This window comes from Netta rufina, assembly GCF_964035555.1.
Source record: "Netta rufina genome assembly, chromosome: 3".
NCBI classification, from domain to species: Eukaryota; Metazoa; Chordata; class Aves; order Anseriformes; family Anatidae; genus Netta; species Netta rufina.
Genome location: NC_140125.1, coordinates 25,921,235 through 25,942,442, shown reverse-complemented (window position 1 = coordinate 25,942,442; position 21,208 = coordinate 25,921,235). Strand labels below are relative to the sequence as shown.

The 21,208-nt window shown below is 33.2% G+C and overlaps 1 protein-coding gene across 2 annotated transcripts in view; it reads left to right on the top strand.

The window, feature by feature from the left end:
- Positions 1 to 21,208, top strand: part of SYT14 (synaptotagmin 14) — a gene marked incomplete at both ends in the record, with an annotated part of 80,290 nt that overhangs the window by 42,376 nt on the left and 16,706 nt on the right. For both annotated transcript variants that reach the window (XM_084284208.1, XM_084284207.1), the window contains 2 exons: positions 16,974 to 17,242; positions 19,083 to 19,532. In XM_084284208.1, coding sequence (XP_084140334.1) covers positions 16,974 to 17,242; positions 19,083 to 19,532 — 719 coding nt within the window. The remainder of the gene's footprint in view (positions 1 to 16,973; positions 17,243 to 19,082; positions 19,533 to 21,208) is intronic.

Genomic DNA, 21,208 nt, shown 5'->3' with positions numbered 1-21,208 from the left:
ATTTGGCATTTCTTTTACTAAGATCTAAAGCTTCTGGGTATGGGCATTTTGTTTCCTAGTATTAAGGTAATATCTAGTGATAGAGGGAACCAGTTTCTTTTCCCCTCAGTTAAAGATTAGTTATCATTAGGGCTGTTTCTTGTTTGTTTGTTTGTTTTTAAATAATCCAGTCTTATCAAAAGAACATGTTGGTTTTGTAATTTAACTCTTTGTTTTGTTGTCTGTTCAGAGTAGATATTTTTCCTTATGCACATATGTATTCATTTCATAGGTGTATGCTCTAACTATATCATAAGTATTCCCTTAGAATTATTCCATGACTATTTTGTTTGTGTAAAAGATGAACCATTTTTGTCTAGCAATTAGGATATAATTTATTCTTATTTAAAGGTGTTTTTATTAATTCTAACTTCCCTGATAGACTTTTTTTTTTTTTTTCATAGCCACTTTAATTGTATATATTATTTACTGGGACTTTAAATGCATCTGACATGAAAATCATGTGGTGGCAAAAATCTGTTCTCTTTTTTATTTTTCCCCTTGTTGAGATAAGCTCTGTTGTTAAAGCAAGTGCTATTTACAACACTTGTAGATTTAGAATTACCCTAAATTTTAGGATTTGTCGGGTTATTCTCCTTGGTGGAAAAGGATTAGGATTTTATATTACACAGTGTGGAAGTCCCATCCTGTCCTGTCCCTGTCATTTCTTCTTTTTACTCCAGTTACTTTTCTTCCACTTTATTTAGAACTAACCTGGAAATAAATCCTTAGCCAATATAACAGTCATGATTCTGGTCATTTCAGCATTCTTGAAGGTTATCTGCTGTGATGGAATGAATCACGGTCTCACAGAAGCACATGGGAATACTTGAAGGCAAAATTATTTTATTACTGAAATTCTGATTCTGGTCCTTAGAGAGAAGCTAGCAGACATGCTTAGCTGGGTATAGGATTTCCAGTGTGGAATCGTCTATGCCCAATTCAATTAAATCTTGATCTTAAAATTTGTAAATAGGAAATCCTGCTGTGTTCACCTTCTGTGTCATTTAGTATTCTGCTACCATTTGTTTTTATGTATATGTTTGTACATTTTTAGAAAGAAATATATATAATAATTATCCTCCTCTTTATTTGTAACCTTCACGCTCAGTCTTATTGAAAGTTCTAAATTTTGTCCTTAAAAATGTTCCTTAAAGGTGTTATCCTGATTTTCTATTTGTTTCAATTTTTAAAGCGGATTTATGACATCCCTCTGCAAATATATCAATTTGTCAGATAAAGGTTAAAAATTAGATACATTTTATTCATGTTAAAGTCACACCCAGCTTATTTAAAGGCAGCTTTGACTTAGAGTTGCAAGCCTGAGGATATTGATTTGAATTATGCATGACTGTCTGGTATGCAGTTCCATTAGCCTGCTGGGTGGATAATGTAAACATGTTCAGAATTTTAAGTATCCTATATGAGCGGCAGGTTAAAAATAGAGCTGATAAGAGCATGTGTATTTGGAAAATCCAAATCTCGGAGAATAAAACTACAAAATGTTCGTCTCTTCAAGAAGCTGACTTCAGGTGTGGTTTTCTTCCCTTTGAAAATGCTCAGCCGAGGCAAATATCACTTACATATGTGACTCGAACAGGTGACACGGTTGCTGTTGTTTACTGCAAAGAGCTGATGTTTGTACCAGAAAACATGATGATAACTGAAAGGTCAGGCTAACCTTACATCTTTCAGGGAAGGAAAAAAAAAAAAAAAAAAAAAAAAGAGGGACAGCCTCTGTTCTTGTTTAAATTGCTCAACATTAGTGCTAGTAATTAGACTCATTTCTTCTTGTATTCAGGGAATCTTTTACTTGAATTTGCTCAAAATTTTGTGGCTTCCAGTATTTTGTGGTTCCTGTTTTTGTTACATCTACTTGGTTTTCCCTGTATTTCAGCAATCTGTAGTTTGGTAGTACGTGCACTGACTTCTGTACCTTTATTTTGAAATCATCAACACTAAAAACACTATTTTAATAAATTTTCAAACAGCTAGTATATTTTAGATTTTTTTCAAGGTTCCTGTGAGTTTTAATAGAACAAAAGACAACTCTGAAATGAAAAACACAGTGCCATATAAGTTATATTTTATTAACATCTATTATACTTTGAAGTGTTTGTATTGTATTTGTGTTGTAAATGTGGCATCTGTGGCAATCTGAGTAGAAATTAAAAAAAAAATCTAGAAATATGTTGAACTAATTTTAAAGTGACGGATACAAAAAAAGTCTATTTTTTATTAATTTACAACTACATTTTCAATATATATTTGAATATATTTTGCTTGAAATACTTCATACATGGCTATGTTAAATTCTGGTTGTAATGCCAGACTGGAACCATTCTTAGATCATAATGAGAATAATGATGTATTTTCCACAAACTTTAAAGTGCTTGTTTGCTTACTTCTTAGCTAATTTTCATGTGATTATTTCTATGCAAGTAAATGTATTGCTGAAAAGCTCTTCTTGAAGATGAAGTTGATTGTTCTGCCCTGAGATCTCTTCCTGTCACATTTAGAATCAGGTGTTGTTGGTCCACACAAAATTCAATCAATAGGTGACTCTTGAGTAGATCTGGTAAAGTTTGAAAAGACAGTTTGAGTTGATGGTTATTTTCTGAGAAATGGAGAAATAACTCAGCTGTTAAGGGACTAATGCCTAATGCTCTCCATCTGAAAAACTCATCATCCTGTTTCATGATGGCTGTTATCAGAGCAAAATTCCTTTCCCTGGCAATGAGAGACACTGCTCTGAATCATCTGCTTTTATCTGGTGCCATTTCCTACCTGTTGACCAGAAAAAAAAAAAAAAAAAAAAGGCTTTAAAATAAGAACATCTTCAGGAATAAAAACTTTAGTTGTCTTTAGTGTTAAGGGCAATCTCATGGCCTCAAAGGTGCAGGAAACAGCAGTGGCTACTTCTTGAAATCTCTGAGATTTACTGAAGGAAGAGCTTAACCTTTTTTTACGAAGGATAGTAACTGTGTTAGTCTTGTTATTTCTTAAGAGAAAAGTAGCAGTTTGAACTATATTTACCTAAGGAGAAATGGATGATCTCTTGTGATTTTGTGCACAATGCAGATAATCCAGGAGAGTATTATAAACAGGCAAAATGATAAGCAGGAGTAGAGGTGACTATGATGGCAGGAGCACCAAGCCATTGTGCAAATACCACTGCTGTTTCAGAAGCTTTTTTGTTTTGTTTTTAGAAGAGGTTCCAACATTAAACTAAAGATTTAATCATGTTTTGATAATACAGATGACTTATCATCAATGCCAAAGTAGCAGTCAACTTTAAGTTCCTTTTGATTGTATTACTAGCTCTAAATTATTTTTAAAATAAATTTTTCAGGAAAAAAATGTGAGGTGTAATTATGGTTGTGTTCACAGTAAAAGCATTATGGGGTTGTTTTTCATTCCCAAATGAATGAAAACATGACCTGAGAAAGTTCAAAGTCAAATTTAAAAGTTAAAAGAAATGAATCTTATGATGTCCAGCCAAACGTGAGGCTAACCTACAGTGTTACTGTTAAAAAAAAAATGAAAATGTGTAGTATGTCTTTAGTATATATCTGCTTGTGGAAAACAAATGTATCAAAATGATACAGTTAATTCTTAATGCTAGTAGAAACAAGAGTAAGTGTTGGTGTCTTTTATACTTCAGCGTATCTAGCTCAGATATTATGCTTTGAAATCCGTGGATTTTAAAGCAAGGCTGAGTTTGCGGATATAAACAAGTCAGGTAAGTTTTTGTAGAGTATTTTGCTCTAATACTTAGAGAAATTTAGATAACTGAGATAAAAGGACAAGAGGAGCATTGTGCTTATCCCTTCTTCTATGGCTCTCAAGTACTCATCTGCCTTTTTGGCACTTAAATGTAGCTATTCTCTTACCATAAACGGAGTCAGAGCTGAGTGATGGTTCTGAATGTGTTTATATTGATTTCATATTACAATATTTTTTCCTTCTGGATATTCACATTTATTTCTCATATATTCATTCAGATTATGTTAATGTCAGCACTTTGGTTTTGAATCCATTGTTAATATTGCTGTCTGAGTGGAGAGGATCTTTTGTTTTCAAGAACAGGTTGGAATAGGGAAATAAAAATGGGAAAATCAGTTTACTAACTGCCCTCTTCTTAGCTGATTAGTACAAATTATTCCCAGCTTGTTGGAATGCAATTTACATTTGAAAATGCCCATAATACATTTGTATAAAGAGGCCTAACAATTTCTATTTAAGGGAGTTTTATTTACTCAAGTTTTTGCATAATCTCAGAGTTTAATACAATGTTTCTGCAACTCTTTTAGCAAATCTCAGCAAGCATTTCATATGTCTTACATCTTCAGTGGATCTATTGATCTAGAAACACTTAAACTCTGTCAACTGGAAATAGCAAACTCAGAAGTATTCTGTGTACTTCTGTTTTCATTTTATTGCTGTTTCAGAATTGATCAGACTAAATTGTTTGATGTCTGCATTTTTTTCATTTTGCTTTCCATGTGATAGAAAAGAACCTGCTTGTTTCTTTCGTTACAAGTGCTGTTTATGGTATAGCTCAATTCTGGTGAGGGGGGATACTTCCAAGAGGTTTGGTATTCATCCTGTATAGATGGCTCAGATTCCTACTGTGTCAGTTTTCTGGTGTTTGATAAGGCACACAAAGCAGTTGTGGGAGAAAGCATATCACTTGTATCCATGGTAACTCAAAAGATACTTTGGAACTCAAAGGGATTGAATAAGCCAGAGTAATAGGTCTCATTATAAGGGCAAAATACATAAAAGGTTCATGCATATGCTTTTAATTAGTTGCCAAAAATAGCTAGAATCAGAGATGATGCAATGGAACAATAATTCTTAGTGCTAGAAATGGGCAACATTTGGAATCTAAAGATATGCTCAACTGAAAGGCTTTTATCTTACCATCTTATGGGCATTCAGACCATGAATATCAATGGATATGCTATGGTTTCTTAATCATGCTTAGGACACGAGAGTGCACACTGATAAAAAGCTCATGCATGTCTCGTATGACCACAAGTTTAGAAGTTCCATAGTGATGTTCATTCACATGGCAGTGATGCAGCTTCTTATAAATAGCACATGCAAAGCAAAAGGATTCTGTAATATTTTACAAGTGCACTGCTGGAAAAATAAACACAATAAGTGCTTCTATGTAGGAATAATAAAAGATAAATATTGAAAATGCAGATTAGTTTGAGATTGAAGTTCCAGTATATTCCAGAATAAGTCACTTTAGTTTTAAAATAGGGAGGAAAGCACTGGGGGAAAAATGTGAAAATGTAATATAAAACTTGAATAGATGCAGTAGAATTGAATTGTTGAGAACCAAAATAGAACAATGTACGGGGCACAAGGTATAGGGTATTTAAATAACCATTTTAATAGAAATATTTTAATACAGTGAATAATTTTAAAGTTTTCTGTCTGAACAGCAGTGTTTGTAAGGAATCCATCTTGTATTGCAGTGCAATTCTCCACATTATTTCCTCTGTTGCTATAGAAACTAATTCTAGTGCAGCTGTGATCGCTTATCAAAATTCTAATGTTTCAATACCCATTTCTTATTTTGAGTTATTTAAATAGCCTTGTCTTACTTTGAATCAAACTGCACATTTCATCACTACCGAATTGTTGACTGGTCAAAATGTTAATGCAAAGTGATAGCAAATACTGTTTTTTTTTTTCCTCTTTCTGCCATCTAAGCTATCATACTTATTGTTCAAGTTTGAATAGTGAGCAAATTGAGGCTTTTTAACTTGATAAATTATAAAGGTCAATATTTGCTTTCTAACATTGGCATTTTGTTATGGATATTACTTTCTCAGTGTAATCTTAATTGTATTTAATATTTCATAAACCTTGAATTTTTCTTGTTTCTTATATGTGGCCTTGGGGTATGTGTGTATGTATATATTTGTGTTTACATGTATGTGTTTAACAACAGTTTTATATTACATGCAGAATTCAAATGTTGGTTGGTTGGTTTTTATCTAAAACCAGTATGTTGACATGTTCATTTTATCAAAGTAAAAATGTCAGTGATGCTGAATTCTCTAAGACTTCTTAGCTGCAAGGTGTACTGCAGTAGAACAGCACCAGATAACAAAGTATTCCGAATCTCTTTCACTTCTTGTTTTGCTTTCAGTAGTTCTATTTTTTTTTATATCATGAAAGGTTACACTGACAAGGTATTTGTATTTAAATCAGAATACAGCAGTGTAATTAGTATATCCTATATAGATATACAAATATATGGAGCTATATGTTACTATAAGTTATTAAATTCCTGTATTATAGAAGTGGCTTTATAGAATTTGAGATGTCTATATTTGAGATGATCCCCATCCCTGATTACCTAGCACGGACTATATTTTTCCAATATATATTGTAGAATCAATAAATCATAGGTTGAAAAGGTCCTGTGGAAGTTACCTGGTCTGATCTGGAAGAGAGCTAACTTCAAAGTAAGAACAGGCTGCTTTGTGTCTTAGCCGGTAGACCTTTTAAATCTTTCCAGGCATTGGACAACAGAGTCTATGGGTAAACTCTTCAGATCTATAAACGATCTCATTCCAGAGTTTTTTTTTTTCCTTACATTTAATGAGAATTTTCTTTGTTGCATTGTGTATGTACATCAGTTGCATATACTGGCTTTATATATAGTTTAATGAAGTAGTTCAAACTATGAGAGCTGAGATTTTAAAAAAGAAAAGAAAGGGGGGAAAAAAAAAAAAGGTGTTCTGATTGTGAACACTGTTAAACATTATTCTGCTGAGTACATGTATGTTTTCAGTTGTGATGTCAAGATCTAAAGACCATGTTGACACCAAATCCTGAGAACAGGTATAATGCTAATAGGTCTGGAGAAATACGTTGTATGCTTTCTGATGCTGTAGCAAATCTACTGAAATCTTCCAGTAATACTTTTCAAGATAATCACTCGCTTTCTAATGAGTGTACACTAATTTCATGTAGAGTGAAATAAATAATTTTCAATTTATCATACAAACATTTTGCAGCTGTAGCTGTCAGACTTTGATTGCTAATTAACTGCTGTGTATCACCTTTAAGTCTCTTATTCAACAAGCAGCATCAAACAGCAGTTTCAGGTATATACGTTTTATTTTATTCTTTTAAGTAATGTAAGAAAGGCTTATGAGAAATTTTTGTTGGATATGCATGTTTTTACTCAGTGTCACAGCCCCTAATAAGCTTAATATTTTAAGTATAGAACTGTGCTCATGACAACACAATTTTTCAGTTAGTGTTTTGGGAAATTAAAAGGTTTGAGAATAATATGCTGCACTCTGATCCTTGTTTGTTTAGCATTATTCTTTCATTGGATGGATGACAGGGAAGAACAATTTGTTTCCAGCTGTTTGATAAGACCTTATGAGCCCTCTGTATGCAATATGCAGCTTGGTCCCTGTTCTCTGACTCTCACAAGCTCACCCAAAGATCTTATGACTTCATGGTATGGTTGAATGAAAATATCTTCACTAGCCAGACATATATTCATCTAGTGCTGTCAGAATTCAGCCAATTACCTGTTTTGTGAATTATATGGAAACATAGCAACAACTGCATTGTATATACAAGCCTAGTAAAGCAGCTTGTCTGTGACAGTGGGAGGTCTCAGAATCACCACAAAGAAGTGTAAAAACTCAGTTTTCAGTAATCGTGTTCCTGTATACCCTGAGAAACTAGTTTGAGGCTTTGCTGGAGTGAGTAGAGCAGACTCATGTGCTCCCTGCTGCTTAATCCGTGTCTTTTTTTGTGTGTGCATTCTTAGTCCTTGTACTGGATGTGTGAAGGAAAGATACCTTAGTTTGAAAGCATACTCATTTTCTCTGACTTAACAATGTCTATTTCTCCTTTCTTTTTCTGGGTGGTTGTGCACGGAAGTGGTATTTGTGTCATTATTTCTAAGTATACTTTCTACAGTCATGAGCATATATACAGTTCATGAGCATATATAGATAATTCTCTGCTGTTGTTGACCTATTAGGGTCTCTTGCAAACTAAGATGGTCCTTAATTTTTCTGGCACATGGCTTCTAGCATCTTATTATTTGATAAAGCTATAGGATCTGTTTTAAAATAAATAAATAAATAACAAACAAACAACTGAGTTTTCTAGAATTGGTTTTACAGTAATACTCCAATATACTGTAGGAAATACCATCTGTTTTTACTAAAGGATATCATTGAGCCAGTGTCAAAAAAAGAAGGGAAAAAACTGCCTGAACAGACAGGAGAAATTTAGGTCCTTTTGAATCTCACAATCTGAATTATTACTACTGTCTCTTTCCCGTAAGTTAAAAATAAATAAATATATATATAATATATATATAAAATATATAAAATGCCTATTTGGAGAAGCCTATTACCTCTGCTGGAATGTAGCTGGCTGTGTTCTCTAGGTTGTGTAGATTTTCACCTACAAATACAGATATTTCCACCCATCAGGTATCTCTAGTTTCTCTGTTATGTCTTTGCTCTGTTGACATTCCTTTTTTCTCAGATCTGAACCACTTTTTTTTGCATGTCATATGTTGTTTTATTTTCCCCTTTCTTTCACCTTCATTTCGCTGTCACTTTTTGCTTTATTATTTTAGGTGTTTGTAATTTTTTTTGTTTCTGCTTGCATCTTTTCTGTTCTTTTTTTTTTTTTTTTTTTCACTGTTTGCTCTTTTTCTCATTTTCTTTACAGATCTACTAAATTTCTCTCCCTTTATTTCTCCTTATTCCTTTGTTGATTTACCAACAATCAATCACTTTTTTTCCTAAATCATCATGCCTACCTTTTCTTTTTGCCTTTTTCTTCTTCTTACCTTTTCTCCCACACTATGTTGTAATTTTTTAATATTCTTTTTCTTATTTTTCAATGCAAAGCTGATAATGGAAAGTTCTGTGGTGTTCTCAAGTTAGTGGCTTGGAGGTTTACCTAGTAGTGGTAAACAATTCAGGTGTATTCTTAGACTAGTAATAATTTAGAAGGCTTGAAGTAAAAGTAAACAAATAAAACCCAGGAGAGATGACTAGGGTACTAGACTTCAAAGTTTCAATTCCACACTTCATTGAAAGCTTTCTGTGTGATTATGAGTACTTCAGAGCTAGATTAACAACAATCTTTATTGCCTCTTGTTTAAATCTGTAATTCAGTTTTCCATCTGTGAAATGCCAAATGCATTAACTTCTACTCTTTCACCACAATATTTGTATGTATCACCAGTTATGTCTAAATCGGCATCATGTAAATATCTTAAGTGGATGGACAGAAAATTTAACACATGTTCTTCTGAAAATTTTCATGTAGAATCATTGTAGTGCAGCACTGTGGTAGCGACTCACTCCAGCAGAGTATCATATCTCATAAAATTGCAATAAAAACAAGGCAAAGGAATTAAAGCCAGCTTTGTGTTTCTATTTTGGAAGCAGTTCTTGATGGAAAATATCTTTCCTGCTTCATTTTAACCAATCAAGGTAGCAATAAATAAAGAGCTAAAATAAATGGGAACTTTACAGAATTTTTAGTAAAGAGTTACAAAATACAGCTACTGAGGTGAAGTTATTTTTTAAGAAACTGAAGTTGGAGTATTTTAAGCTGCAGGAAGAGTTCTCATTAAAGGTAGTACTTGCATCTTATTAATACTTGCATCTTATTTAAGTTCAAAGTATGAAAAAATGGAATTTTGGTGATTCAGGAACAGATTTAAGTACAGTGTATACTGCTGCATGGATCTTATTTGTGTCATTAAATAAAAAACTTACAACTTGGAGTTCTTTTCTGTAATATTTGGAAAACTTTGCATTATTTTTTTTGTCAAATCAAAAATGAATGTGCCTGAAATAAACCAAAAATATTAAAATGTTCAAGAACATTATATATATAAAACACATTAATCTTGTTTACAAATCATACTTCTTCCCTTACTTGAGACCAAATACAATGAGAGGCAGAACAGTACAGGAATATTATCTGTGTGTTACAAAATCAACTCCCAGTAAAATATTGTATCTCATTGGAGTCTTTTTCACCTTTCCAGCAGCTCATCCTCCTACATGACTCCTGTATTGCAGGTATAGTGGTATTAAATGGGACTGGCACTTGAGCTGTAATTTAAAGTGGTAAATGTACGCAACTGAAGTATAGCAATGACAAGAAAAGTTTTTCTACAGTCCCCATCCAGCTGCTACAGTCCACAGATTGGTCAGAAATATGGGTTTTCAGGGTCTTGAAATTGTTTACAGTGGGTGGATTCTTCAGAGCTTTTTAGCTGTTAAACTTGAAATTTTCTCTCATGCATCCTTGAATGCTGGAGAGAGATGAATTTGGATACATTTTCAGAGATGATGAAAGGCATTTCCTTGTCACCAAGGCCCTCTTAAGATTTCAAAGCTGGTTGTCAATCTCCTTCAGCAAGTAAGACTTACAGTGTATTTTAAAAGGAGGGGGAAAAAAGGGAAATTTTTATGATTTAATTTCTCTTTTTGAAAGTGGTGTTTTCACCAACAGTTTTGCTAATTTGGAAATAAATAACAGCAATCAAATGTGCAAAGTAATAGCTATTAATGTAGGAAATTATCCAACAGTGTGGTCTGAAAAGTAGTGTAAAAAGTTGACTAAAAGGTGAAACCAATATCTGAATTGAACAGAAAATAAGCTTTTAGGATGCTGAATGAACATGTTACAAATATTTTACCTAAGGAAACATAATTGTGGAAGTAAAGGCAAACAATTATAAAATTTCATTTCTTAAAGATCTCTGCTTCAAAAGAGTTTTTACAGAGTTGGACCTAAGCTCACAAAAGTGGAGTTTTTAAAACCTTCTTTTAAAAGATAAAAAAAAAAAATCTTTCAGAGAGAAGTTTTACTGATATTTGCATCAATAAAAGTAACATATTGAATCAATAGTTTTATAAAATATTTAAATATATTTTGGACAGCTGTTCAGAAAGAACTAGGTTGAACTATTTTCTAGTCAAATTAATAAAAATACTGTATAAGTAATGTGAGAATGATACTTAAATTGTAAGGAAATGAATTCAAGAGATGCTAATATATAATTTTCACTGAAAGACGACCAAAATATTTGGGAAGGAAACAAAAGAATGTCTTTGACAGTTAGTTCACTATAATGTTTTAATAATGCATTTGTAGTTTAAATGTTCTAATTTAGGCTAATTTTGGAAAGAGAAAGCTTGGAGTGTTTCACCAGTGTAGCAGTGTTCCATATTCTTTATAACAGAATGAGTATTTCTTCTTGCCGCTAGACAGGAAGAAAGGTCTTACAAATCAGAAGTGGTGGAAAGTGAAAAAAGTGGTTTTTTTTTGTTTGTTTGTTTTTTTAAGCAACCAAAACCAAGTTGTTCTGAAGGCTTGTATTGTAAACAAATTATAATAATAAATTTAGTATGCAAGAATCAATAGAGTCAATAGGTCTTAGATCTCTCTTGAGGAAGAAAATTGAAATTAGCCTAAGAGCTTTTAAATCCTTAAACACTGTTTTAATTTCTATGTGTCTGTGATCAAGCTTGTAGTATATGTAAATTTCCTAAATATTAGGAAACAAAGGATTTTTTTTCCAAAAAGTTGTATGTGACTGCTTTCTTGTTTAATGGTGAATTGTTTAGTGTAGACAGTATTTTTACTATGAATAAAAGTCTAAAATATGGCAAATGGAAGAAGAAAGCTGATAAGAATTTTTTCACTTGCCCATAATCACTTGGAACAAATCCTGTATTCCCCTTATTTCATTAAGCAAGACTTATGCCATAACTCTTTTGGAACAGGAATAATATAATGCTGAGGTAATTTGTTTTATCATGAAATAATAAGTGTTTTTTTTTCCTCACAAAGATGAATGTAAGATTTTCATTTTAAGGGAAGGAGAGCCCTGAGGTTTCATTCAATATTTAATGTTTATATTTTATACTCCTCGTAATGTGGGGTAATTCAGTCAACGTAATATTTTAGATGGTAGAAAAGTTCAAACATGAAAATTCCATTTGGACTGTCTGTGCTGCATATCAGAAATCTCTAAGGGTATTTAATCATTCAGAATAAGAAAGGTTTCTTTAATTTTTAAACAAGTATTTCATTTTATGTTTTATTTAAATTGTCTTAACATTTACATAGAACCCCTTGAAGGCTTGAAAACTTGAAATTTATGTTAGATTAAAAAAATAATTTTGAAGTATGGTGTATGTGGAAACATAGGAGGAAAAGATACTGTTTGAGTATAAAGATATTCATGGTAATTACAAAATATAGCTTGCAAAATTATTAATTTATATAGTGATTATTTGTTTTGAAGTAACTGGAAACCAGATTCCCAAAGAGGTTTTCTGTTAATCCTGCCTCCCACAATAGCATGAATATTTAAAAGAGTAATATATATGAGAAACTAAAAGTTGCAAAAGTGTAGTTAATTATTGCTTATGAGACATGGGAATTACAACCATGGGGATAGCTTCTTTTTCTCTATGTTGAAATGGACATTCATGGAATTAGGAAATACGGGCTAAAGAAAGCTTGGTTTCTGATGCTGTTTCTGACAACCTCTGGGAAATTTAATTAAGGCAGCAAAGTCTAAACATTGTAACATGGAAAGGAACATCGCCAGCTTCATGGTAAAATGTTGTATAGCCTAGTGTGGTCCACAAGGGACCAGGGCAGAGAAGAGAAATTAAGAACACTGAGAGCAGAAATATCAAAAGGTAACTGAAAACCTAAAAGAAAAACATTTTGTGTAGAAAGTTCATATATCTTTAAATTGGAATTCCACATGGAAAAATGACTTTGAAAAAGTCCATGTATTTTCTCATAGTTATAAATTGTGTATTCTAGGAATACTCTAGTCTTACTCACAAATGTAATCGCTGAGTCAGATTTATTGACAGTCTCTTGAGGCTGATGGCAAGATATATATTATGTCCCCTCGGCTTTCAATCAATCCCATGTAAAGAGATTTAGGAAAACAGATTAACCTTGGTTGTTTAACAAACAGTACTAAAAAGAAAGCATTTATTTACTTCTGACTTAAATGTGCTAATGATAGTTTATGTGCTCTAATTTCTGAGCATACCAGCAAAATGCTAATCTGACTTTGTCAGGTATTTTGCTTGTAATGTCTGCTTTCTTCAGCTGTTGAGCTAGTATTACACTGTTAAAATTGAGTATTTTTCTAGCCCACTAAAGGAAGAAAATTTTAATTAAAACAGTTAACACCTAAAATTGATTATGCAAATCTGTTTATTGAGAGCAATACACTATATTCTCAAGTTAGAGTTTACCCAATATTTGTTACTAAACAACTTTGTTTCATTCATGTTATGACAATATCAACTTATTTTGGGTGGAAAACTGGATATTGGATCTTTATCTGTAAATTTATTTTTTCCTTTTTGTTCTTTCCTCCCTGTTCTTGCATTTCCTGCATAGGAGGAACCTCAGGCTGTACAAGATTTGGTTTCTCTGTGATTAATCGTGTCTTCCGGATTTGGGATATATGTTGACTTGTTTTTCACACTGACTGGTCCAAACTGTTGCGATAACTTAATATGCTGAAGTTTACTGGGGGAATTGATAAAATATATTTTCTGTATTGTTTGAGAGAAGAAAAATTTATGGTAAACTAGCACAGAAAAGATGCTCCAATTAATTTTGGATTTTCACTAACAATTTGCTTAAGTATAACTCTTCAGCAAGTCTTAGCCACATTCACAGGTCTATGAAAGGCATTCTTTGTGTGACAGTACACAAGTATGCATAAATGTAACTGCATATAAGTTTACACTTTAAAGACACAAGGTGTATTTACAGATCCCATATGTAAATAGACATTTCAGAACATGCTTTTTTTCCAGATCCAAACATTTTTATTTAATATAACCAGGGGTAGGCCAGCACGCATTAGCACTGTTTTCTTATTTTAAACTTTGATACATATGCAGAGTGTTGTTGATTGATTGATTATTTTAGTGACTACTTCTATGCAATTTTTAAGGAAAATACCTAGTATCAGACATTATTCAATGTTGCTGTATTTACTTCTGTCTGTGATACTGTTTATTTTTGATATCATCAATAATTATGTAATCATGTAGTTCAAATGACATCATAGTATTTTCAGAGAACTGTAACATGAAGTCATCATTTTAGCAAACCATTTACTGTGGGGAAGGGGAAGTTAATTTAAGATGAGATTTGTTCAGTTAAAAAGGTTATTTTAAAATGTCTTTTTATTTAGAGAAAACTTTTCAAAAACAGTGTATGCATGTTGATAAAGATGTCCTTAGACTTTTAAACGTGATATGGGGTATTTGTTTTAAGTGTTTACACATTATTTCTGTTTGGTAACTAAACTTTCAGAAATAACTAGGTAAAACCTGTCCCAGTGTTCTGCTTTTCTGAGATTTTTAAATCACAGCTGGTTAATAAGAATTTTCTTTTTTTCACTTCTTCCCCACCTACATTAAAAGTACATTTTCTGTCATGCAGCCTGTGCAGTTTTCCCACAGGGAAATATAATGGAGTTCATCAAAGTGGAAAAAAGTGAGTCATAGAGCCTTTTATTTACTAATGTAAGACAATAATGGTGTTGTTAGTTACCCAGACACATTTTTGTTTCTTTAGATTGTGAAAAAGCTGGGGGTTAAAAAGGCTTTGCAGACTACAAGTAAAAAAGAATGACATTTAGTCATAGTTGCATTATATTTACTCTATCTTTAAGGCTGTTATTGCCTTTGAGCAACTATGAGCAGAAATTTTGTTGCTCTAAGTTTAAATGCATACTTAATTATTTAAGTAGTGAAAAGATAGTCCTGTTTTGATGGTATAGAAAGTCAAATGATATTTATTATTTTATTATGATTAAAATATCAGTTTAGAATCTAAAATGGTGCCTATCTAGTTTCACAGGCAGGAGTTATATGATGTCCAAAAAAAAAGTGCTTTCGCATATCTCTGTTTTCTGCAGTTTAGATCTTTCCCATGGTTCCTGCATGGTGATTTCAAGATTCTGATTGTCCTACTTGAGAACTCGGTTTCACATGTAAGGCTCTATGTACATCTGCAGGACCAATGGCTGCAGTTGGACTGTAGGATTCCCTGCCTGCTCTTTTTTCTTTGCCAGTCTCTATCTGGGACTGGCATTTTGGGAGTTAGTGGCACTGGGCTAGCTAACAGCAAAGGAGCTTTACCTGGGATCGCTCTGAATGGTAGGCTGCCTCTGATGGGTTTATAAGAGGAGAGAGGATTCCTGACTCCAGGATCATTTTTTAGGAGCACTTTGCATTGTTTTAATCACTCGTTTGCCTTAGCTACAACTCAGAGAATTTCCATTAGGAGCCCAGTGGTATAGAGAAGAGCCCTGCATTCCCAAAAGAGATGAACTTTGAGGCCTGTATATATTGATGCTGTACATATACTCCATAATGAGCTGTGGTGTTCCTGTCCCTCCATTGCCCAACTTTGGCAATCACAATGGACCGTGGCTCTCTTCTAGCCAATGTGTCTGGGTTTGCTTCCCATGAATGCTGAGACTTCTTGTTGCTTGAGAGTGCTGTGTTACTGTTTTCAACTTTGTTCCATAAAGGGTAACTCTTAGGCATAGTCTGTTTGTTCAAGTGATACATTGAAAAAACTTGTTATTGCCTCTGAAGTAATTAAAAGGTTCATATACTTGGTGAGAAACTAGGACATAGGCAGGGCAATCCCTTACGCAAAAAAAATTGACGGTGAAACTAAAATATACCACCTTTGTCATGTAGGAAGGAAAATAATTTTCTTTCTTAGCAGAATCTGAAATCAAAACTTGAGTCACACTAATGCTCATACTTTTGTTAACTTCCTTTTTTTTGATAGATTTTCCTTTGTGTGACAGCAGTATGTCTGAAATTTTTGTGTTTAAGTTATTCCTATATTTGTGAGGTGCATTGAAACCTTCATTAAAACCTCTATAGCTGACAGAAATGATATGTGAAACAGGTTTTACATGTCCTTAGAACTACTTTCATTTCAGCTAAAGAATACTTACTGTCTTTTACCAACACTGTGTAACACTGTGTGGTAAAACATGAGACCAAAAATTGAAATGTAATTGTTTGGAATTAACTTTCTGTATTCATAGCCATGCATTCTGGCTTTATTTTCTGAGGACATATATAACCACAGTTCCATCTATCAAATATCTAGTTTAATCTGTCTGTATGAAACAAAGATGTTAAGCATCCAGCATTCACCCCCAGGCACCCGATTGCTCGTGATACTTTTTCTGTTATTTTTGGTGGCTGGACCCAGTGTCTACGTTCTTAGACACTGGGTATGTAACCTGTAGCCACTCTTAATAAGTAGAAAGGAATCTGTCTCTGAGATACCGCTTCTTTTATTAAATTCACAGGTGAGCAGAGTTCACTTGTGTGAAAAGGCTTGTGTCAGCATTTATTACTACTTATTTGTCCTCAGAGTTTAATTAACTATCTCCCTGGGTGAGCAACTACATGGGAGGTAATCAAAAGTTTGATATCATGGCTTTAGGGAGTGTATTTTGTTTGCTTAATTGGTCTACATTCCACCTGTGCAAAATGTGACTCAAGATACCCAAAGGTTTTTACAAGGTAAGCATTACCAAAATTCAAACCTAGACTTCTTGTCATGTCATATTTGTGCTATATTCATTTATATATGGTTTACACAGTTCATTTTGACTATATATTTAATCCTTTGCTTTTCTCCACATCTTTCATCTGAGATCATTTGTTTCCATTTTGAATTAATATTTTTTGGCAGTATTTGTTAAGAACAATTTTTAATGTTCTGTCCAGAACTGGACTTACTGTTTTCTACAGAACTTTGAACAGTAAATAATCAGAACGTAAGTAAAGAATTTTCATTATTCTCAGCTAACTGCATTCAGAGGATGAGAAGAACACCTCCGCTAGATGAACTGCAGCCACCTCCATACCAGGATGATAGTGGTTCTCCTCATCTTTCATGTACGCCTTCTGAAGTTGGAGACAGTAAATGTGAATTTTCCCAGTGTAGCAACAGTCCAAGATGTTCATATAAGTGTCCAAGTGAGGGAAGCACAGGACACGAAATAGAAAGTTTTCATAACAAAGGATATGAAGAGGATGTACCAAGTGATAGCACAGCTGTCCTTAGTCCAGAGGTAAATGAACACAGTTGAATGTTCTGAAGTATCGCGCAATGCAACCTTTTGAGAGCTTTTTTCTAAAGACCAGTGTACAGAAATATAAACACACATATTACAGCTCATTAAAATATATATATATTTGTAAGAAAATACTACAACTGGATTTCAGATTGTTCTTTATAGTTACTAAGTTTTAATTTTCAAACAAGTTCCCAATAAGAGTGAATTATTTCTTGTTTTTCTTCCACATATTTTTCCTATGGATCTGTTAACATTTTACAAGTTGAACATCTCATAATATATCTTTAATGGTTGGAAAAAATTATAAAGTTTATTTATTTATTTATTTTTATTGATAGTATAATAGAGATTTGGTCCACTTAATTTTCCCTTTTTCCATTACAAACTATAATGATATCTATTTAGTATTACTACAAAGAATTCATCTTTTATTGACATTTCCTTGATATATCTTTAACAAACAATTACTGCACTGGTATGTAATGGGTACTGTTTTACTGATGCAATGTGCAGAAGAGCCTTTTTTTGGTACAGTCTGTCTTTTGTCTTTAACTGAAGTTTTGAAGTGCATATTAGGGAGAGGTCCTGATGTGCAAACAGCTGTTTCTGTCTTAGTAAACCCTGTGGTAAGTTGTTGCATTCTGAGGTGTTGGTGCAACATCTGGAAGGCCCACCTGCTATATGAATGCAAGGTCCTCCAATACCTAGCTGTCTGCGTGTGTCTGGCACTCTGCTAGGACTGCAATCAGCACAAATTTCATTACTGAGAAAGGCATAGTGTGTACATATGATCCTCAAACAGTAACAAACTACAAGAGATCTAACCCTGGTTCTTCTCATTACACATCATACCAGGCAATAGTGTAAGTGTACAATAAATACAGAATATTGTCAGCATATTTTTATAGACACTCAACTTGTAGAATGAAGTTGTCAGAGGAAGGAATTTCCATAGCTATGTAGCATCCAGTTTAAAATAAGAACATAACATTTTTAGATTGGAAAGGCTATATTGTAGTATCTACTTGTATAAGCAAGCATACTTTGATAGCATGAAAACACACAGGAAATATGTTTATTTTACCTATTTGGGATAACTTATGTAAATATTATGTTGAGCCCTTTTAAATACTGTTTCAGTATCATTATCAAACTAGTTGTTTTAAAAACATAGTGGGTGAATATTTTATTCAAAAATTGAAGTGATAATAAGCAGTTTTAAAATTGTTTACAGTGTGGTTTTAGGAATGATGCTGTTTATGGAAAGTTCAGAACAGACTAATTTGACACAGTTCTGGTAAAACTGCATCAATAAAACCATGGTAATTTTTGGCACATCTATAGAATCTTTGTTCACTGCAGCAAGAGCTGCATGCGCAAATAAGTATTGTAATTCCTGTATTCTTTGCTGGCATCTCACTGTGTTCTCAATCACCAGGCAGGTCTTAAAGCACTACAAAATGTTAACTTAAAATGTGTGTATACTCACACCAAAGTAAGGTAATTATATCTTGTAACATATGTGTATGCATTTTAACATGTGGGACAGAGAAGAAGAGATCATAAATACAGCCTAATTTAATCCAATCTATGTCTGATTGGCTCCTGGCTTTTGGCAGTATTGGCCAGGTAAAATCTTTTGATTTTTTTTTTTTTTCTTGGCTGCTAGTCAGCCATCTCTTCAGGCTTACAGTGTTTAATTACTTTGTTTATGAAATGAACAAAAAGATCATAGTCCCTTCATTTTGCTTAGAGAAAGCTATATAGTTCCATGCTAAGCTTAATAATATAATGCAATAAATAAATAAATAAAAGCTTTTTTCTTCTTCTTCAGGATATGTCAGCTCGAGGATCATCTTCACAGCTTCCTAAACCTTTTGATCCTGAGCCAGTAGCTAAATATGGCACACTGGATGTGACTTTTGACTATGACTCACAGGAACAGAAGCTTTTGGTGACAGTGACAGCTGTCACAGATATTCCTACATACAGCAGGACAGGTGGAAGCTCATGGCAAGTACACCTAGTTCTTCTCCCTATAAAGAAACAGAGAGCAAAAACCAGCATCCAGCGGGGACCGTGCCCTGTCTTCACAGAGACATTCAAATTTAATCACGTTGAGTCTGAGATGATTGGGAATTACGCAGTTCGCTTTCGACTTTACAGCGTACGTCGCATGAAAAAAGAGAGGATTGTGGGAGAAAAGATTTTTTACTTAACAAAATTGAATCTTCAAGGGAAGATGTCAGTGCCAGTGATATTGGAACCTTCTTACAGTCTGTCTGTGAGTATTAAATGAAGCAGAATAACAATGCAATGATATACATTGTCCTGAATTTTGTAAGAATGGTGTATATATTTATAGTCATCACATTCACTGAATTTCTTCAACAGTCATAGCACCGTATTAACACCAAGATGTTTTCCTGAAAGCTTCTGTAAATACATTCAATTTCCACCTGCAAAAGCTGCCTGTATTTTTCCTTTTAATTACTTAGAATTTCCGATTTATAAATAGGCACATAGTGGTGAATATATGCATGTATGTATACATGCATGCTACATATGTATGCATTTAATTGTATAATCTTTACCCTGCCACCCACAGCACTTCAATTAAAAAATAAGAAAGAAAAAAAAAAAAGCTATACTAGCCAGTGCCCTCCATCTGTTGCAATTAAATCTTGGTTGCAATAGTTATTTTTTTTTTCATGAAGGAAAGATAGGAAAGAGCAATTCTGAGAGTGCAAAGACATTTTAATAACTTTAGTTTAGAATCTTGTAAATAATTGATTTCTGATTCAGTCTGAAGTGAAAAATAGTGTGAAAAGTAGTGCAAACTACTAGCAAGGGATTTTTTGATGGAAAAAAGCTTGACGGTCTGATGGACAATTTTTTGTCCCCCCAAAATAATTTATTGATACTTTTTGAAATAAAGCAAAGCAACTGTAATTAGAGATAAACTTAGTTATCACTATCAAAAAACACTGGAGTTATCTGTATCTGTATTATCCAGCTGTCCAATGGTGAGGGTGGCTACCAATAGTACAACAGATTCCAGATAAAACTCCCTTTTTCCCATGGGATCTTTAGCTTGTATCTCCTGTCTTTCATGAGGTTGGTTTTCAGATTCATATTAATGATTATAGCATCACTGTCTGGGCAGTGCATCTCCTTTTTGTTTTTGTAAGTATTTAAATATGCTTTTGTCCAAAAAGAGAATGTTTGTAATGTTCTAGTCAAGGCTTCCTAGACAAGGAGGATTGGTTGCTTAAGATATGACTATTTTTTAGATAATAGAGTTCTTGGAGAAAGAGAATGTGGCTTAGCAAGGGAATCCTTCCCCCCCCCAACTTTTTTGAAGGAAAAAAGGAGAAGGAAAAGAAAGCAAAAGATTTTTTCAGGTAGAAAAAAATGCAGTTAATTTGTTCTGCATTTTCCAAAAAAAATAAGTGTATCAATTAAAATGGCATTTCTATCAAACTTGAGTATTGCAAAGGCATTCAAAATAAAATGCAATTGTATTTCACCATTAAAAATAAATTACAGAAAATCAGCAAAAACTGAGACTAAAATGTGGATCTGATGGAGCATCAGCTGATGAAGGAGCATGAATCAGTCTGTTCCAAGGATGAAGTAGTTCACTTACCTACTGTGAACTTTAAAAATGCCAAGTTTGCTAGTTTAGTAGCTAGGAAAAAAAAGGTCCCATAAAAAAAAGCACTGAATATTCTAAATGTACTGCTAAATTTGTGTGTGTTCTCAATTGGGTCTGGTTTAATAATAATAATAATAATAATAATAAAAAAATAAAAATAAAAAAAAAAGGAAAAAGAAAAAAATTACCAATGTCAGTGAAAGAGGCCAGTGCTTTTGATTGGTATATTCCGTATGTGCATTGGGCCAGGCTTTTGATTGGTATATCCCATATGCACTTTGGTCATTATTCTTTATTATTTT